Source organism: Mobula birostris, chromosome 9 (assembly GCF_030028105.1).
Source record: "Mobula birostris isolate sMobBir1 chromosome 9, sMobBir1.hap1, whole genome shotgun sequence".
NCBI lineage: Eukaryota > Metazoa > Chordata > Chondrichthyes > Myliobatiformes > Myliobatidae > Mobula > Mobula birostris.
In genome coordinates, this window is record NC_092378.1 from 13,815,707 (window position 1) to 13,837,721 (window position 22,015).

The following is a 22,015-nucleotide window of genomic DNA, read 5'->3' on the forward strand; positions in this document are numbered from 1 at the left end:
CACAACTCCTGTACTTAGTACTTTTATTTATGAAGGCCAATGAGCCGAAAGCTCTCTTTACAACTCCATCTTTTTGAGATGCCACTGTCAAAGACTTAGGAATCTGTATTCCCAGATCCCTCTGTTCTACCACACTCCCCAGAGCTCTACCGTTCACTGTGTAAATCCTGCCCAGATTTATCCTCCCAAAGTGTAACACCTCACACTTGTCTGCATTAAGTTCCATCTGTCAGTTTCAGCCCATTTTTCCACCTGGACCAGACGCCGCTATAAGCTTTGATAGTCTTCCTTGTTGTCTACTATGTCCAAATCTTGGTATCATCTTCAAATTTGCCGATCCAGTTTATTGCATTATCATCCAGATCATTGATATAAATGAACCCAGCACTGATCCCTGTGGCACTTCACTAGACAGAAGCCTCCAGTCAGAGAGGCAACCATATATTACCACTCTCTGACTTTTACGGTGAACCGATGTCTAATCCAATTTACTACCTCAGTGACTGAACCTTCTTGACCAGCCTCACATGTGGGACTTTGTCAAAAGCCTTTCCAAAATCCAATTAGACAACATTCACTACCGTGCCTGCATCCACTTTCCTGGTAACTTCCTTGAAAAACTCTATAAGATTGGTTAGACATGGCCTACCACGCATAAAACCATATTGACTATCCCTAATCAATGACTATCTCTGTCTAGTTCTTATATATTCAGTCCCTTATAATACCTTCCAATAACTTATCTGATGTCAGGCCCACCACCTTATAATTTCCAGATTTATTTTTAGAGCCTTGCTTAAAAGAAACAACAAAATTGGCTATCCTCTAGTCCTTTGGCAGCTCACGTTTGCTAAGGATGTTTTAAATATCTGTGCTGGAGTCCCTGCAATTTCTGCATTAGCCTTCCATATGGTCTGAGAGAACACCTTGTCAGGCCCTGGGGATTAATCCACCCTAAATTGCCTCAAGACAACGAACACCTCCTCTTCTATAATCTGAGTAGGGTCCATTAACCTCCCTGCTGTTTTGCTTCACTTCGATAGACTCCGTATCCGTCCCCAAGCAAATCTCCTTCTTAACCAGAGTCTCATTATTTCTTGAAAACCATGGTTCCCTGAAACTGCCTTTTATTCCGATAGGAACATACAGCAGTATCCAAAGTAGTATACCTATTATTGAGAGCAACAGCCAAAGGGGTCCTCTGTACTGGCTGCCTATTCCCTTGTCCTGTCCTGGTGGTCACACAGTTACCTACAGTACGTCCTGCACCTTGGGTGTAAATATCCCCTTAGCCCCCTGAATGATCTGGAGTACATCCAGTTCCAGCTCCAGTTCCTTAACACGGTCTGTTTGAAGCTGCAGTCGAATACACTTTTACTTTTATTTTTATTTTATTTAGAGATACAGCACAGAACAGGCCCTTTTGGTCCACCAAGCTGTACCGCCCGACAACCACCGATTTAACCCTAGCTTAATCACAGGACAATTTACTTTCCTTTTCAAATCTTTTTATTGTATATATAGGAAAAATAATATGAGTACATCGAAGTAACAACACTTACAATGCCTCAAAAAAATTATCTAAAAGATTGAAAACAAAATTTTGAGATAACAAAAAAAAACCCACTGAGCAGAAAAGTGAGAGAAAAAAGGGAACCCATTAGGTGTACAACCCCGGAGCCATGCATCATACTAAACGCTTCTAAAAATAAACATCAAACCGCCAGCAAGAAAAGAAAATATACTAAAAAAACTTACAATTAGATCATGGAAAAATTATTTCAATTAACTCAAATGATAATAACGAGCAAATGAGCCCCATCTTTTCTCAAAATCAAATAAAGGTTCAAAGGTTCGACTTCTAATTTTCTCCAAACTAAGAAAATTAGGACAATTTACAATGACCAATTACCTTACTAACTGGTACATCTTTGGATCGTGGGAGGAAAGCGGAGCACCCAGAGGAAGAATGAACAAACTTTCGTACAGAGGACACTGGAATTGAGCTCTGAACTTCCACACTACTTCTTGCTGATGTAGTCGTCAGGGACACAGGAGGTCTCCCTGCCTTCCCACATCCTGCAAGAGGAGCACTCCACTATACAGTCCGGCATCCCTCCTGTTCTAACAGTTTTGAAAAATCTACCTACAGCCTCTGTTTCTCCTTGCTGAAGCCTCCGTGAACTCCTCACTCTAAGACTGGCCCACTCACATAATGGCTGCTCTGCTTAGACCTAACTTTTTATTGGGCCTTGCCAAGTGCCTAATATGCACAATCCAACATCTCCTTGTGGCATGTGGCGTGCAAAATGTTCCGACTGTCCCCTCTTGCTTCTTTAGAAATCCCTCTCTCACTATGCACACTCAAGATTGAATATTCAAGATTGTTCAATGTCATTTCCACTTCACAAGTGTGAAGGAGAATGAAATAATTGTTACTGTGACTCTGATGCAGTGAAAACAATACAATAAATATAAACACACAAGTTAAACTTATATAGATAGATTGATTGTACATGCATAAAGTGACACGAGGCACAGGAGTGTCTGTATATAATGTGACTAACAGAAAATAAAAAGTAGTGGTGATTGGGGGTGTTGAGGACTGGGTTAGTGGGAGAAAGTGTTGATCAACCTTACTGCTTGGGGAAAGTAACTTTTTTTGAGTCTGGTGGTCCTGGTGTGGATGCTATATAGCCTCCTCCCTGATTGGAGTGGAACAAACAGTCCATGAGTAGGATCTTTTATGATGTTACTGGCCCTTTTCTGGCACCATTCTGTATATATGTCCTTGATGGCAGGTAGGCTGGTGTCAGTGATGCGTTGGGCTGTTTTGACTACCCGTAGTAAATCCTTCCTATAGAATGATGCGAGAATAGATGTCCATAGTCCAGCTCTCTCCAGCCTCCTCAGAAAGTAGAGGCATTGGTGAGACTTCCTTGTTGTGTAGAATCTGTTCTACGCTCAATGTCTCTCAGAGATGTAGGGCACACAGACTTTTAATGAATTGAATTTATTTAAATCTTACATTTGTCCCACATCGTGAGGGAGTAAAAATCTTTTCGTTATGACTCTGTCACAATGTACAGACATGTGAATTTATAAGTCTAATGGCTTGTAGAAAGAAGCTGTCCCATAGCCTGTTGGTCCTGGCTTTAATGCTGTGGTACCGTTTACCAGACGGAACCAAATGAAACAGTTTATGGTTGGGGTGACTGGTGTCCCCGATGATTGCTCTTGCTCGATTATTTTTAAACCTCTCTCTCTCACTACACACACTCCTACGTCTCCTAGTGATGTGTACCATACAGACTTGCTGGAGTCACAGTGGAACATTTGATGTTCATTCCAATATTCAGGTTTGAGAGATCATCTTTAGCATAAGTATCTAAAATATATAAAGTGATTCCAGTCTTCTGCCATCACACATCTTGTCAACCATTAAACATCATCAAGTTATGTAAACACAAAGTAATCTGCAGATGCTGTAAAAGATCAAAGCAACGCTTTCAGAACGCTGGATGAACTCAGCAGGTCGGGCAGCATCAGTCAGAAACGATGAGTTGATGTTTCGGGCTGGAACCCGTAGTTATGTGCCAAGGTTAAGTGAGTGCTTTTCACTATTTATGCCACTCCCTTTAATATGCTGCTGCAGTTTTATGACATCCCATTCCATACTGGATCCTTTCTGCTAATTCTAATAACTAGAATTTTATTGCAGAAACTGAAAATGCTGCTGCTGCTTTTGTTTTCTTTTTGGTGTCAAGTCTTCAACTTCCTAAATATGGATTATACTTTAACAGCATTCCATCTTTTACTGGTGCAGTACCACCACTTAAGTAATTCCTTCAGATTTCACAAATTATACTTATAATTCCATGATTTATAGCTTTTGAGGTTTGGTAATCTGATTCCTGCCAGAGTTTACACAGTCACTGTTTGATTGAAGTGGTCACACAATTTCTGGCAGGGCCCCCAGTGTATGAACGAGCTGGTGAAAACGCAGCTCGCCTGTATTCAGATAACAGACTGCAATAACTAAAGTTTTGGGAATCATGTCAAATTTCAATGTTAATGCATTTATTAGTATTTCCCTGTACAGCAGTTTTCATTGATATATATTTCTGATAAAACGTGATGAACAACAAATATTAAACAGCATCTACTGTGTAGTTCATAGAACCCTTGTGTTATTATAATAATGCTTATGCAGCTGTTAAAGAAGGATTATTAAGAAATAATGAAAAATGCAATTTGATTAGAGAGATTAAAGTTTAGGGATTAACTATTAAATCTTTTCCTGGGAGATATGTTTTCATTTGCTGTAACTTTGCCTGCACTTGACCTTGGCATAAGTTTTGCCTTTGTTGAATATGTTGTAGGAAACTTTGGCCTCTTACGGAGCTTTAAGGTCTATAGTACTTACACAGTTTGCAGCACATGTCACCTGTTGAAGTTGCTAAACATCACTTGATTTGAAGTTCCAAAGGCACTGTCACTTGCATAATAAATACTACTGTGGCTAGTCAAGCAACAATTTGTATTTCACTGTTAACTTCTGTAGTTTAATATCTTGCATCTTAAATCTTGTGTAATGCTCATCTCCTATTTGACTGCAGAACACTAACAGGATGAATGGAATAGCTTTAAGTATTTTAAAATGCTGAAGTACATTAATTGTTTTTTGAAAGTGCTCCAAATTAGGCAAGTGTAGTCAAATAGGCAAGTGTAGTATATTTTGAGAATTTTATTTGCATTTTAACTCAATCCAGCAGAATGCAAATTCATTTATTTATCTGGAATTATGATCTACAATCCACTTTTATACTTAGTGACCATGTAATGCACCTGTTTAAAAGAATCATATCCTGTTTAAGTAAAATATCACATTTTGAATATTTCTGTTGAAGATCTGCTTATGTTTTAACACCAAAATATACTGTTTGTGAAATAACAAATTAAATTCTCACGCAGAAACTATTATTCTTGGGGTAGCAGTCTCACTATCGTGGCAGCACTTGCAACCATGCCAAATGTGAGATGCTGGACTGATATAGTTTACAATAATTTTAACTGGGCAGTTAATTGTGATCCTTAGTCTTGGACCTTTATTGAACATATGCAATGTTTAGAAAATATATTTCCAGAAGTACAATATCACAGGTTCAAATAAGAGAATAATATGATGATATAAATGCATTATTTTATTGAACAGGATATGGAATAGGAGAGAGTAGAGCTTTTAAAGGAGGACTGGGAGACATAATTTACTCTTTGGTTCATAAGGCATGAGAGCATAAGTACAGTAGGCCTTTAAATTAAACACTGCTCTATGGCAGTGCCTGGTGTGGTCATTCATTAGAGTCCAAAATCCATTTCAGAACAGTGTACACTATGAAGTAATCCTGAACTGTTGTTTAAATTCTAAGTTTAATAAACTGGTCTAGATATTGTGTGATTTAATATTGTAATACACCATTCTATTGGATCATTCATAATGAAATATTTTATTCATGCCCAACACACTTTCATAAACAGTTCTTCAGTTCTCTATGCAGTGAAATCAGCATTTGATCAATGATAGCTATCGTCTGTGCATGCAGTTTAACAATAGTGTAATGCTCAATCACTTGTGGGTCTCATTTTGAGCTGGATCAAGACCTGCTCCTATAATATTTAAAGGAGCTGTCCCTACCTAGACTGTATCTGGTGAGTCCAATTGTGAATATTCTTCTAGACTGGACATTCTTCATTCCCTTTTCTTGTGATATCCTCCATTCTACACCCATGACTGGGCTTTACTCTTCCCCACTGTCATTTTAATGTCAGCTATAGCTCTTTGGATCTCTTCCCCATCACCCCTAACCGATCTTCCCCCTGACAGTACCCCATCCACCATCTCCTTGCTGCAATCTAACACACTTTTATCTTCCCCAGCCTCCTCTCCATATCCCTCCTTGGGTTTCTCTAATCTCACCTTCATGATCTGTGCACCTATACTCACCCTACCCCATGCCTGGGCAGTAAGCTTGTCCTACTGCCTAATCTTCTTATTGCACCCATCACACAATTTATTTCATACAATCTCACACACATGCTGCCTGTTCCCGCCATGATCTCTCTTTCCCGATCAATGGCCGGTCAAGCCATCAATAAGATCATCCCTGATCTGACTCATCACCACCTACCTGCCTTGCCTCCATAGCCCTTAGTTCCCCTACTATACAAAAACTTACACTAGAACACTAGAATACCACAGTACAGGTCCTTTGGCCCTCGATGTTGTGCTGACCCATATGTTCCTTTCAAGAAAAAAGTACTAAACCCACACTACCCCGTAACCCTCTATTTTTCTTTCATCCATGTGCCTGTCCAAGAGGCTCTTAAATACCCCTAATGCTTTAGCCTCCACCATCAAGTCATTCCAGGCACCTACAACCCTCTGCGTAAAAAAACTTACCCCTGATGTCTCCCCTAAACTTCCCTCCCTTAACTTTGTACATATGCCCTCTGGTGTTTGCTGTTTGTGCCCTGGGAGATAGGTACTGGCTATCCACCCTATCCATGCCTCTCATAATCTTGTAGACCTCTATCAAGTCCCCTTTCATCCTTCTACGCTCCAAAGAGAAAAGTCCCAGCTCTGCTAACCTTGCCTCATAAGACTTGTTTTCCAATCCAGGCGACATCCTGGTAAATCTCCTCTGCACCCTCTCCATAGCTTCCACATCTTTCATATAATGAGGTGACCAGAACTGAGCACAATACTCTGTGTGGTCTCACCAGAGATTTGTAGAGTTGCAACATGACCTCTCTACTCTTAAACTCAATCCTCCTATTAATGAAGCCTAGCATCCCATAGGCCTTCTTAACTATCCTATCAACCTGTGCAGCGACCTTGAGGGATGTATGGATTTGAACCCCAAGGTCCCTCTGTTCACCCACACTCTTAAATAACCGACCATTAACTCCATACTCAGCCTTCTGGTTTGTCCTTCCAAAATGCATCACCTCACACTTATCCGGATTGAACTCCATCTGCCACTTTTCTGCCCAACTCTGCATCCCGTCTATATCCTGTTGTAACTTTCGACAAGCTACAGCTCCATCCACAACTCCTCCAATCTTCTTGTCATCCACAAACTTACTCACCCATCCTCTGCCTCCTCATCCAGGTCATTTATGAAAATCACAAAGGGCAGGGGTCCGAGAACAGATCCTTGCAGCACTCCACTAGTCACTGACCTCCAGGCAGAATACTTTCCTTCCACTACTATCCTCTGCTTTCTTCCTGCAAGCCAATTTTTTATCCAAACAGCCAAGGTTCCACTGATCCCATGCCTCATGACTTTCTGGATGACTCTCTAACTCATATTTAATGAGATAATATCTACTGCTTCCCTGGGCAGAAAGTTCCAAAGATTTACTGCTATCTGGTAAATACATTTCTTCTGTCTCTGCATCTTAAATCTACTCCCTTGAATCTTGAGGCTATGTGTTCAAGCTCTCGTCTCACCTACCAGTAGAAACAACCTTCTTGCCTTTAGCTTGTCTATCCTTTTCATAATTTTCTGTTTCCATAAGACCCCCTCTCATTCTTTTGAATTCCATCAAGTATAGCCCCAGGCATTTCAACCTCTCTTCATCTCTGGAATCAACCCGTTGAACCTCCACTGCACAGCCTCCAAAGTCAATTATGTATTTTATCAAGTAGAGAGACCAGGACTGTATGCAGTACTCCAGGTGCAGTCTCACCAAGAACCTGTATAATTGCAGCATAACCTCACTGCTCTTATATTCAGCCCCTCTAGTAACAAAAGACGACATTCCATTTGCCTTCTCGGTTGCACCTTCAACCAAGCTTTTGCGATTCATGTACAAGCTCTCCCAAGTCCCTCTGCACAATAACATGTTGCAATCTTTCACCATTAAATAATATGCTGATATACAATTTTTCCTTACCAAGTGGATAAATCTCACATTTATCAACATTGTACTCCATCTACAAGACCCCTGCCCACTCACTTAACCTATCCGTATCTCTGTATAGATTCTCCACATCCTCTGCACAATCTCCTTTTCTACTCAATATAGTTAAAGTTAAGTTAAAGTCTGTCCGGAGCCTTATAGGTGCTTATGCTGGTTTTCGTGGTGTGAAGCGACTGAGAGTACGATTCTCCCCCCCGCCCCCCCCCCCCCGGATAGGATGCCAGTCTATCGCGAGGTTAATCCCCAGCATTTTGCTGGTACCCATCTTCAGCTGGGTGGACTGGAGCAGTGTGTGGTTAAGCGCCTTGCTCAAGGACACAACACGCTGCCTCAGCTGGGGCTCGAACTCACGACCTTCAGATTGCTAGTCCAATGCCTTAACCACTTGGCCATGCTACACTTAGTCCCCTCTTCTGACTCGTTAATGTATATCGTGAACAGTTGCGGGCCCAGTACTGACCCTGCAGCACTCTGCTCACCATTGACTGCCAACGAGAGAAACACCCATTTATCCCAACTCTCTGTCTTTTATTGGTTATCAAATACTCTATCCATGCATATACATTTCCTTTAGCTCCATGCACCCTTATCTTACAGATAAGTATTTTATGCAGCACCTTTTAAAACACCTTATGGAAATCCGTGTGTATGACATTTCCACTTGGTCTCCTCTATCCACCATACTCAATTCATCCTCAAAGAACTCCAGTAAATTTGTGAGGATAATAAGGGCACTCTCCAGATGAAAGTGTTAAGTAATTGCTTGCAGTGTTCACTTAGTAAACTTTTTTGGTCAGTCATGTAGTTTATAATTTACCTATGTTGTGATAAACTTATTTGACAGTGCAGAAGGATTGTGAAATGGATCAGTTTCCTCTTCTTTTCAAAGTTTTGCACAGTAACAAGACTCCTTGGAACTAAAGAATGGAACTTCATCAAGATGAGAACAAGGCCCAATCTGATAACTTAGAGCTGGCGCGGAGCAGTGAGTGTAAACAGCGGAGTGTCCCTGAAGAGCTACTGTCTGAACTGCAGTAAGAGATTAATCTCTGTGGTGTCAGAAGGGTGAGTGTTCAGCTGTTCAGGATCACAGACTGTTCTGCCTGTGAAGACTGAGCTCAACAAGCAACTCCAAAGGCCAACATTTTACTGCAAAAGCATTGGATCAGATCATAGAATAATAAAAATTTTCAAATCTGCACACTTTAAATATATATTTACTTCAGAAGCACATTACTTTCACAACAAAAGCACACATCTATCTTAACATAAGTGCTCCTAAACAAGATAATGTCATGAAAATCTTACATTTACATTGTATTTGGCTCACTTTACATTAAAGATTGCAAAGCTACTAAGTAAGCAGTACAAATGAAATAAGATGTAGCAATGTGCTATATTAAGTGAGGAAAATAAATACCTAGAACTTGTTATCCATCCAAGCCAAACCCAAAAGTGTAATGTAGCATTTAATAAAGACACTGGTGATTATCATGCTTGTAATTTAACATTGCCTATTTACAGATCAATTTTGGCCTTTACTTGTAGAAGCTCTCATGCTAATTTTTTCAGAGCGAGTTTAATAAAACCTTTTTAATACTCTTTAGCAATGTCGGAGAACTACATGGTTGTCTCCTCCCATTCCAATTCCACGTCACCTAAAAGAAATTAAAAGGATGAATAGTATAGTCATTTTAATCCATATTAGAGCCGCTTATTCTTAATAACTAACTCTGCATTTTGTGGTCAATGACAAAGGGATTTTGCACAGTAAACTCTAGGTTAGGTGTTCCCAATATGGGGTCAACAGATGTTTCAAATAATGGTAGGGGCCCATGGCATAAAAATGTTGGGAAAGTGTTTCTATCTGGGTTTGCAAAGGTCAAAACAAGCAAGGACTTGTTATTCAGAGTAAGAAGCCTAGGACATTTTAACCCACTGGCCTTATATGTGGCCTCAGCCAATTCATACCTCAAGACATTTGAAAGGATGTGACATTAAGTTGGGATCAGAATTGTAGGTGATTGTTGATTAGGACCAAAAGGTCATCACAGGGTCCATAACTGAGGGTGTGGGGGTGTGCACAGGCAAATGATAGCTAAAATATCTTCACATTAGTAGTATGTTTAACTTACATAGAAATTTTAAAACATTTTGATAAAAAACAAACTTACTTGGCCCTGGTTCTTTGATTTTGCTAACCTCCTTACATAGATATTGTCAGACTCTGTGGTTAAGAAGGAATACGGTGCATTGGCCTTCATTAATTGTGGAATTGAATTTAGGAGCCGAGAGGTAATGTTGCAGCTATATAGGACCCTGGTCAGTCCCCACTCGGAGTACTGTGCTCAGTTCTGGTCACCTCACTACAGGAAGGACGTGGAAACCATAGAAAGGGTGCAAAGGAGATTTACAAGGATGTTGCCTGGATTGGTGAGCATGCCTTATGAAAATAGGTTGAGTGAACTCGAGCTTTTCTCCTTGGAGCAACGGAGGATGAGAGGTGACCTGATAGAGGTGTAAAAGGTGATGAGAGGCATTGATCGTGTGGATAGTCGGAGGCTTTTTCCCAGGGCTGAAATGGTTGCCCCAAGAAGACATAGGTTTAAGGTGCTGGAGAGTAGGTATAGAGGAGATAACAGGGGGTAAATTTTTATTCAGAGAATGGTGAATGTGTGGAATGGGCTGCTGGCAATGGTGGTGGAGGCAGATACGATAGGGTCTTTTAAGAGACTTTTGGATAGGTACACGGAGCTTAGAAAAATAGAGGGCTATGGGTAAGCCTAGTAATTTCTAAGGTAAGGACATGTTCAGCACATCTTTCAGGGCCAAATGGACTGTATTGTGCTGTAGGTTTTCTACGTTTCTAAACAATGTTAAAATTGTGCATGACTTTTATAATGTAATCACGTCATAATGCTATCGTGTAGTTGGTTGGCTCTTTCTGTGGGGGGGGGGGGTAGTATTGCTTCTGTGCCTTAAGTTAGTTAGGACTAGTTGAGGTCATAACTGCAGTACAACACACTCACACCTTACTTTTATAACAGAACCATTTTTGTCATTCAAGAACATCTCAGCAACAACTGAATGAACCTCTGTCACTTGTGGCTTTTGAGTCTCACAGGTTCAGTTATTAATTGACAATTACAATTAATGATTAAAGGTTACGTTTAGTATATGACATGTTAACCATTGTATATGGTTGCAAAAATAATCTCAGCTGAAAAGTTTGTTTTTTGTAAGTATCCTCACTTACTATTTTCAATTCAGCAAAGAATTAGAGAAAATGAGGAGCACACTGATTTTCGTAAACCAGTGTGATTTTTGGACCTAAAATCCATACAAAATAAAGTTCATTCCATTCTCTATTTTTTCGGGTTTTCTTTCTTCACCCGGAAAGGAGAGAGGGAGGGGGGTAGTCTGAATTTTACAGAATTCACTCCTGCCGGTTTTATTATGAATGGCAAGATTAGGTGTGCTACAGTTGAAGAGACTTGCACTATTGGATTTCCAGTCCATTTAATTAGACCATAAGATATAGGAGCAGAGAGGCCATTCGGCCCATTGAGTCTGCTCCGCCATTCAATCATGGCTGATCCAATTCTTCCAGTCATCCCCACTCCCTGCCTTCTCCCCATACTCTTTGATGCCGTGGCCAATCAAGAACCTATCTATCTCTGCCTTAAATGCACCCAATGATTTTGCCTCCACAGCCGCTCGTGGCAACAAATTTCACGGATTTACCAACCTCTGACTAAAGTCATTTCTTTGCATCTCTGTTCTAAATGGAAGTCCTTCAATCCTGAAGTTGTGCCCTCTTATCCTAGACTCTCCTACCGTGGGAAATAACTTTGCCATATCTAATCTGTCCAGGCCTTTTAACATTCGGAATAGTTCTATGAGATGCCCCCTCAATCTCCTGAACTCCAGGGAATACAGCCAAGAGCTGCCAGACGTTCCTCACGCAGTAACCCTTTCATTCCTGGAATCATTCGCGTGAATTTTCTTTGAACCCTCTCCAATATCAGGATATCCTTTCTAAAATAAGGAGCCCAAAACTGCTCACAATACTCCAAGTGTGATCTCACTAGTGCCTTATAGAGCCTCAATATCACATCCCTGCCCTTATATCCTATACCTCTAGAAATAAATGCCAACATTGCATTCGCCTTCTTCACCACTGACTCAACCTAGAGGTTAATCTTTCGGGTATCCTGCACAAGGATGCCCAAGTCCCTTTTCACCTCTGCAATTTGAATTCTCTCCCCATCTAAACAATAGTCTGCCCGTTTATTCCTTCCACCAAAGTGCATGACCATACATTTTCCAACATTGTATTTCATTTGTCACTTCTCTGCCCATTCCCCTAAATTACCTAAATCTCTCTGTTTCCTCAACACTACCCACTCCTCCACCTATCTTTGTATCATCGACAAATTTAGCCACAAATCCATTAATCCCATAGTCCAAGTCATTGACGTACATCATAAAAAGCAGCAGTCCCAACACCGACACCTGTGGAACTCCACTGGTAAATGGCAGCCAGCCAGAATAGGATTCCTTTATTCCCACTCCCTGTTTTCTGCCGATCATCCAATGCTCCACCCATGCTAGTAACTCCCCTGTAATTCCATGGGTTCTAAGCAGCCTCATATGCAGCACCTTGTCAAAGGCCTTCTGAAAATCTAAGTACACCACATCCACCGCATCTCCTTTGTCGACCCTGCTTGTAATTCCCTCAAAAAATTGCAGTAGGTTAGTCAGGCAGGATTTTCCTTTCAGGAACCCATGCTGGCCTATCTTGTCATGTGCCTCCAGGTACTCTGTAATCTTATCACTAAGCATGGATTCCAACAACTTCCTAACCACTGAAGTCAGGCTAACAGGTCTATAGTTTCCTTTCTGCTACCTCCCACCCTTCTTAAATAGCAGAGCAACATTTGCAATCTTCCAATCACCTGGTACAATGCCAGAATCTATTGATTCTTGAAAGATCATTTTTAATGCCTCGGCAATCTCTCCAGCTACTTCCTTCAGAACCTGAGGGTGCATTCCATCAGGTCCAGGAGATTTATCCACCCTCAGACCATTAAGCTTACTGAGCACCTTCTCAGTGGTAATTTTCGCTGCACATATTTTACTTCCCTGACACTCTGGAATGTCCAGTATACTGCAGATGTCTTCCATTGTTAAGACTGATACAAAGTATGTATTCAGTTCCTCTGCCATCTCCGCATCTGTCTTTACAATATCTCCAGCATCATTTTCTGTTGGTCCTATATCTACCCCCTGCTCACTTTTACCCTTTATATACTTGAAAAAGCTTTTAGTATCCTCTTTGATATTAGTCGCCAGCTTCCTTTCATAATTCATCTTTTCCTTCCTAATGACCTTCTTAGTTTCCTTCCGCACGTTTTTAAAAGCTTCCCAATCCTCTATCTTCCCACTAGCTTTGGCTTCCTTGTATGTCCTCTCCTTTGCTTTTACTTTGGCTCTGACTTCACTTGTCAGCCATGGTGAGAACTGTGATTTTAACTCTGTTTTGATGATTAGGAACTCAGTAATATTCTTCAAGTAGTTAACCACCAGAGGCCTCCTAATATTAATAATCAGAAAGCACCACTTTACATTAGCTCTGCAAAGGCTGTACTATAAACTAGTATTTTGATTGTAGAAATTAATTTCACAGAGAGAGAAGCAGGAAACTGAATATCGTGGAGTCATTATAGAACATAGAAATCTACAGCGCATTACAGGCCCTTCGACCCACAGTGTTTTGCCGAGCATGTAACCTAATTGATTATGGGGAGCAAGGACATGGCAGACCAATTGAATAATTACTTTGGTTCTGTCTTCACTAAGGAGAACATAAATAATCTTCCAGAAATAGTAGGGGACAGAGGGTCCAGTGAGATGGAGAAACTGAGCGAAATACATGTTAGTAGGGAAGTGGTGTTAGGTAAATTGAAGGGATTGAAGGCAGATAAATCCCCAGGGCCAGATGGTCTGCATCCCAGGGTGCTTAAGGAAGTAGCCCAAGAAATAGTGGATGCATTAGTGATAATTTTTCAAAACTCGTTAGATTCTGGACTAGTTCCTGAGGATTGGAGGGTGGCTAATGTAACTCCACTTTTAAAAAAAGGAGGGAGAGAGAAACCGGGGAATTATAGACCGGTTAGCCTAACGTCGGTGGTGGGGAAACTGCTGGAGTCAGTTATCAAGGATGTGATAACAGCACATTTGGGAAGCGGTGAAATGATCGGACAAAGTCAGCATGGATTTGTGAAAGGAAAATCATGTCTGACGAATCTCATAGAATTTTTTGAGGATGTAACTAGTAGAGTGGATAGGGGAGAACCAGTGGATGTGGTATATTTGGATTTTCAGAAGGCTTTTGACAAGGTCCCACACAGGAGATTAGTGTGCAAACTTAAAGCACACGGTATTGGGGGTAAGGTATTGGTGTGGGTGGAGAGTTGGTTAGCAGACAGGAAACAAAGAGTGGGAATAAACAGGACCTTTTCAGAATGGCAGGCGGTGACTAGTGGGGTACCGCAAGGCTCAGTGCTGGGACCCCAGTTGTTTACAATATATATTAATGACTTGGATGAGGGAATTAAATGCAGCATCTCCAAGTTTGCGGATGACACGAAGCTGGGTGGCAGTGTTAGCTGTGAGGAGGATGCTAAGAGGATGCAAGGTGACTTGGATAGGTTGGGTGAGTGGGCAAATTCATGGCAGATGCAATTTAATGTGGATAAATGTGAAGTTATCCACTTTGGTGGCAAAAATAGGAAAACAGATTATTATCTGAATGGTGGCCGATTAGGAAAAGGGGAGGTGCAACGTGACCTGGGTGTCATTATACACCAGTCATTGAAAGTGGGCATGCAGGTACAGCAGGCGGTGAAAAAGGCGAATGGTATGCTGGCATTTATAGCAAGAGGATTTGAGTACAGGAGCAGGGAGGTACTACTGCAGTTGGTCAAGGCCTTGGTGAGACCACACCTGGAGTATTGTGTGCAGTTTTGGTCCCCTAATCTGAGGAAAGACATCCTTGCCATAGAGGGAGTACAGAGAAGGTTCACCAGATTGATTCCTGGGATGGCAGGACTTTCATATGAAGAAAGAATGGATGAACTGGGCTTGTACTCGTTGGAATTTAGAAAATTGAGGGAGGATCTGATTGAAACATATAAGATCCTAAAGGGATTGGACAGGCTAGATGCAGGAAGATTGTTCCCGATGTTGGGGAAGTCCAGAACGAGGGGTCACAGTTTGAGGATAGAGGGGAAGCCTTTTAGGACCGAGATTAGGAAAAACTTCTTCACACAGAGAGTGGTGAATCTGTGGAATTCTCTGCCACAGGAAACAGTTGAGGCCAGTTCATTGGCTATATTTAAGAGGGAGTTAAATATGGCCCTTGTGGCTACGGGGGTCAGGGGCTATGGAGGGAAGGCTGGGGCGGTGTTCTGAGTTGGATGATCAGCCATGATCATAATAAATGGCGGTGCAGGCTTGAAGGGCCGAATGGCCTACTCCTGCACCTATTTTCTATGCTTCTATGTTTCTATACTCTAGAAGCTGCCTAGAATTTCCCTACTGCATAATAATTCAATTATAAATGTGTACAATTTGCTGTTTCATTATACAAAGTTAGGAAAAAAATCACTTACTACATGTGTGCTGCATTTCCTTTTTGCTTTAAATGGCAGTTTAATACTGTATTAAATATTTAATATCTGTTTAAAATAGTGGAAAGTGATATGAATGTGGTTTAAATATAGGGTGATCTTCAGTATATGTTTCAATATATTAGACCCCATCATTGTTTAACTCTAGAAATGTGACAAATTGTGTCCTTTTCCATGATAAAGTCACACTTACAGATAATGAAATTTATTGCAAAAATTTGTCCTATTACCTTCCATTGTATCCAGAGAGTCCATCTTTTGTAAAGCAGCATAATTTACGAACCAGAGTGAACGACTGTTTCCTTTGTTATTCATCAGATCCAAAGCACACTGATGTAAGAACATATATTGAGCCTGCATTCAATTAGATGTTAACATATTAAAAATGAAAAATTCAAACAAAATACAACTAATATTAGGAATTGAAAAGAAATAATTTATCAATAGAAATTATTTAGCACCACATAAAGTCTTTAATAAATTTAGTATGTATAGATATTCCTAATTTCAACAGAGAATATTGAGCAAAGAATTTCTTGATCTCTTTTTTTTATAACATGCTGTGCAATGGTAACAATGACAAAAGAAAGTTAATCATCAATGTCAATTAACACTGCCAAATATAACACAGTCATAATTAAAGCTGAATATTTGAGTATCAGTTGTTCAAAGTAAATGTTATTATGTCATTCGTAAGGCCAGTGATATTGTGGGGATGGAACTGGACTCTCTCACGGTGGTGTCTGAAAAGAGGATGCTGTCCAAGTTGCATGCCATCTTGGACAATGTCTCCCATCCACTACCTAATGTACTGGTCGGGCACAGGAGTACATTCAGCCAGAGACTCATTCCACCGAGATGCAACTCAGAGCTTCATAGGAAGTCATTCCTGTCTGTGGCCATCAAACTTTACAACTCCTCCCTTGGAGGGTCAGACACCCTGAGCCAATAGGCTGGTCCTGGACTTATTACCTGGCATAATTTACATATTACTATTTAACTATTTATGGTTTTATTACTATTTATTATTTATGGTGCAACTGTAAAGAAAACCAATTTCCCCCGGGAACAATAAAGTATGACAATGACTATGACTATTATCAAAGTACATATATGTCACCATATACAACACTGAGATTCATTTTCCTGCAGGCATACTCAGCAAATCTATAGAATAGTAACTATAACAGAATCAATGAAAGATAATCTAGAGTGCAGAAGACAACAAACTGTGGAAGCACAAATATAAATAAACAGTAATAAATAACGAGAACATGAGATAACAAGATAAAGCATCTTTAAAGTGAGATCATTGATTGTGGAAACTTTTAATGAGATTAAAAACATGGTCAACTGCCGGCTAATGTTGTTTTCAATCTTTAAACAGTATCAAGGAATTATGCAGCTTTCAGGCTGGTATAACGGCATCATCGTCTACAATCTTTTTTTCATATTTCTTTTAGCCTCTTCGATATGAAAAGATCCATAGAGCTTACCAACATCTATTAGGAGGAGCTGAAATTACAAGCTGTCATATGCTAAAGTTCATGACATTTGACTGTAGTGAGGGTGGAATTATTTTTTGAAGTTTGCCTGTTGAGTATTTATCTATATGGTGCCACAATATATACAACACATAGTAAAGCAAATCATACAGAATGAGATGCTTAAAGGGGAAATATTTTTTGTGTTTCAAAATCTACCTAGTGGATTGCTGTTAGAGTTTGTCTCCTTAAGTTGCTACCGAGGGAAGAAAACACTTTTTAATCGATAAAAATAAGATTGAAGCAGTTGGTGAAATCATGCAAAAATACAAACAGTAACTGAATGACCACCCCCATTTTTGTCCTTGTACTTATTGATTGATTGATTGATTGAAACACTGTGCGGAATACAGATGCAGCGCTACACAGCAACCTGCAATTTAACCCCAGCCTAACCACGGGACAGTTTACAATGACCTATTAACCTGCCAAATGAATGTCTTTGGACTGTGGAAGGAAACCGGAGCACCTGGAGGAAACCAATACTAGAACAGTGGAGTGAAAAGCCATCCATGTAATCCTGTGGGTTTAGCAACAGGGATTTAAAAAAACTCTAAACCCTTGGAAAATTGTCAGATTAAGGCTCTGTAGGAGTTTGATATAGACTAAATAGTTAATCACGTTCACGCGAAAATCTGCAGATGCTGGAAATCCAAGCAACACACACAAAATGCTGGAGGAACTCAGCAGGCCAGGCAGCATCTATGGAAAAGAATACAGTTGATATTTCGGGATTACTCTTTTCCATAGATGCTGCCTGATCTGCTGGGTTCCTCCAGCATTTTGTGTGTGTTGCTCAGTTAATCATGTTTGTCATCCTGTACATACGTACATGCACTGCTTCATAAAAACATGCCTCTATTAATTCTTAAAGTGTATTCTGCAATGCAATTCAAGAAATGTATTTATTTATTGAGATACGAAGACCTGTATCGAAACTGCAACTAACAATTTTAACAAACCCAGTCTGACATTTTTAAGTGGTTCCTTTCAAATGGTGTTGAATCATGACTTCATTAATTTATGATCATTCGTGTTATTGCACATGTGCTGGATTGTAGCATAGGCCCTTCAATTTCATTTTACAGGTACTTTTAAGTTGGAATACAGTATTTCCACGATATCCTTTTGCCGATGAGACAAATTGGCTCAAGGCAGCTATTTACACATTTTTCACTGGGCCCAAATCCAACATCAACATTACAGAATCTATCCTGATGCATGACAGCATGCAACACAGAAGGTCACCCTACAAAGCAGTAGTACTGCTGAGTTACGTTAAGAATCTGTAGGCAATGTCAATACAATTAACGTGCTGTGATAACTTGAATTTCAGCAAAATTAAGATGAAACAGAAACATTGATCTGTCAGTTATCAACAAGAACCCAGAGCCCAACTGTCTTAATGTGACATTTTCCCACATACTTACCAAGTTCTGAACCATGCACATTCGTTCACTTCGTAAATCTGCCACAAATCCAAAGATATCCACAAAGTCATGGTGCTTCACATGTTGTATCAGATGATCGAGTGCAATAAAAACACCTGTCCTCCCTACACCAGCACTGATGTGTAGAAATAGAGAAAAACAAGTCTTGATCAGCTCTGTATAATATTCACCCACTCATTCACTTAGTTTCACATGTTTGTCTAATAACACATTGATACATCAGTTTCTAACTCTCCATGATAAAGCTGAAATGGGGCAAGGAAAGCAGAGGGAAAATTCATTGGTAAACTTGAGAAAGTCTGTAGATACTGGAAATCTAATGCAACATACACAAAACATTGGAATTCAGCAGATCAGGCAGGAACTATAAGAATGAACAGATAGTTGATGTTTCTGGCTGAGACCCTTCTTCAGGACACAAAATTCAGTTGGGTGGTTTTTGCTGCCTTAGTTTGCAATATTCCAAAAGCACTGACTTCTAATTTCACAGTTCATAGATATCACTGGAAGAAAATATTCAGGCAATGCTTTGTAATTTTAAATGAAATATACACAATGGCAATAAAGCACAGTTGGACAAAGAAATATGCCTTTTATTTATAGAACATCCAGCAGTATTATGATGCATTATAAATAAATCTGTTAAACAACTACTTACCTGCAATGGACAACGATAGGAGTATTATCATTGGCTCTGTTTGCTCGAATTAGCTTTGCAAAATGAATCAGAGCTGCACTGGTCTCTGGGACACCATGCTCAGGCCAAGAAGTAAAGTTGAAATGAGTCACCATCATACAATCACCATACTGTCAAATAGGTATTGAAACAAAATAATGTTAAGATCATAAAAACACTCAAGGGGAATATGTATATCCAGTAGTGTTAAGGATACCAAATGACTTTTTAAGTAGGTTACAAAAAATGTAATAACTAAGTTCTGGAAGCTGACTAGAAAGAAAGCACCAAGAAAGAGTGTGTTTAGCACCAGTGACTGGAAATAAATTTCTAATCAAATGTTTAACTTGTAGATGCAAAAGGATCCTGTGCTTTCCTGGTGTATTCTTTGTTATTGTTTATCCAAAAGTGCAATGAAAAGACAAGAGCAAAGGAAAATGAAGGGGTTGTTTGCAATATTAGTGCAAGTTTGATCATTTGGGATCCTATTAAGGGTTTGTTTTGGTTCTATTAATGTCTATTTGAATTTCATGGGTAGATTCTACTCAAAGCCACTTACACTGAGCTTGAATGATTTAATGAAAAATATTACAGTGTTTCCACTTATTTACTACATGGCTAAAAGGAATAACAATCTAAAACAGGTTCCCAGCCTGAGGTTCACAGATCCCTGGTTAATGGTAAGGCTCCATGGCATAAAAAAGGTTGAGAACCCCTGATCTAAAAAGTCCATTATGACGATCTCTGTCTTACAAGGTTATTTCACTATCAAAAAATTCACATAAAACCAGTGAAGTACCTTCTCAATTTTCAGTTCTCGGATGGTCCAATCTGCCTGAATGTTTTCTGCTAGTTTAGTGATCACAATATCTCCAAATACAGTCACTGGCTTGTTGTCCTCCGGCCAATACTGGTGGCACCGTATCTGAATAAAAATGTACACTGTAATTATGTATCACTGTGGAATTCAGTAGGTTTAGTTACCATGGTAAAATATTGTATACAATGCAACTTGACCATTTGGTCAGCACTAGCCACTAAATTGCTCAAAATTCCCTAGGTATCCTTGGAGTCATAGGCCTACACTATAAATTCTTGGTTGACCTCCTGGGAACCAGGGCTTGTGTCCACCTCTTGCGAAAACTCCAAAGGCAGAATGGGGAGATTCCACATCTCTTGGCTCTGCAGGATCCAGTGTGTGCTTGGGGGCTATTGTGTCCTATCATGGTAAAGAATATTGGCTTCACTCATTGGGCAAATTTGTAACATTTTTAAAAATGCTTAAATTTATAGAAGTTTATAAAGTTTATAAATAAAATTATGGAGGACCCATTTCCTTTAGCATGGAGATCAATCACATGTAGGCAGTGATATCAGGTCATTGGTAGAAGAATGAAAAGATAGCTGAGGAAACTTTATTTCATGCAAAGGGTGACAGGTCCCTGAACTTACTGTCTGACATGATGCTGAAGCCAGATATCCTCATTATATTTTAAATATATTTCAATGTACATTACTGTAACATAATATAATGAGAGCTTCTCTGAGAGCCAAGAATTGTAATTAGACAGGTGAGCCCTTTTTTTGGGCTAACCTGGATAAAATAGATAGATTGGTTCCCTGTCCTGTAACTTCTATGAGTCCATCAGATAGAAAGCCAGAATGTGGGTGGGCAGATCGGAAGACCAGTCTACAGAAAAGTGTTTGCATATATTTTTAGTATTGGCCTTGTCAGAAAACAGTCTCAGGAATGCATAAACACGAGAAAGTCGGAAGATGCTGGAAATCCAAAACAGCACACACACACGCACACACGCACGCACACACACAAAGTGCTGGAGAAACTCAGCAGGTGAGGCCGTATCTCTAGAAATTAATAAACAGTCAACGTTTCAGGCTGAGACCCTTCTTCAGGCTCACAAATGGCATTTGGGAGATAGGGAAGAGACAAGACACTCATCTGGTTAAGAAAAGATTTCAGTTTCCAACAACAGACTGAGCCACCTGTGATGCAGACACAGAGTTACATTTATCTGCTGGCCTGCTGGAAATAATCCAACATTCTGCAGTGAGGCAGTGTTAGAGGCATGGGTAAATATAAATATGGCATGACTGCATTTTAATAAGTTCAAATATGCTCTAAATACCACTAATTTTGCACTCAATATTATGTAAATGTTCACTAACCAATTATAGACGTGTTAAATATTGCAAATTTTAGATTAACTTATCTGCACAGATAGATGATGAATGAGACAAAATGATATCTTCCAATATTGACTTACTCTGCCCTTTTCAAAACAGTGAGTTAACATAACAATGGATTTTGATCTTGTCTCCCAAATCATTCTCCAAAAGTCTGCCACTGTTCCTGGTAGGGGACCTTGTGTAGCAATGAATTCATTTGGACAGAGGTAACCCTATAAAATAAAATTAAAAAGTAAATCAAACACATTAAAATATTACAACTAGTTTTAAACTATTTGAGGTATTTCTAAATCTTAATTCTTCACTGGCTAGCGATGAGACGCAGTTGACTGGAGGACAGTAAATACAATACCATTACATGGTCCTGTTGCATTTTACCAGCAGATTGTTTACAGGAACAGGAAAGGTACTTTCCCAAAGGGAATCATTATGCTCTTTTATTATGTTTTAGTAGGA

At 39.8% G+C, this 22,015-nt stretch overlaps 1 protein-coding gene across 8 annotated transcripts in view; it reads right to left on the reverse strand.

Moving 5' to 3' along the window:
- Positions 1 to 9,185: 9,185 nt before the first annotated feature.
- ptprq (protein tyrosine phosphatase receptor type Q) overlaps positions 9,186 to 22,015 on the reverse strand; it is a 188,752-nt gene continuing 175,922 nt past the window's right edge. For all 8 annotated transcript variants that reach the window (XM_072267504.1, XM_072267510.1, XM_072267508.1 and 5 more), the window contains 6 exons: positions 21,637 to 21,771; positions 20,151 to 20,276; positions 19,334 to 19,482; positions 18,655 to 18,790; positions 15,911 to 16,034; positions 9,186 to 9,644 (listed from right to left, as the gene is read on the reverse strand). In XM_072267504.1, coding sequence (XP_072123605.1) covers positions 9,607 to 9,644; positions 15,911 to 16,034; positions 18,655 to 18,790; positions 19,334 to 19,482; positions 20,151 to 20,276; positions 21,637 to 21,771 — 708 coding nt within the window. In that variant the 3' untranslated portion in view covers positions 9,186 to 9,606. The remainder of the gene's footprint in view (positions 9,645 to 15,910; positions 16,035 to 18,654; positions 18,791 to 19,333; positions 19,483 to 20,150; positions 20,277 to 21,636; positions 21,772 to 22,015) is intronic.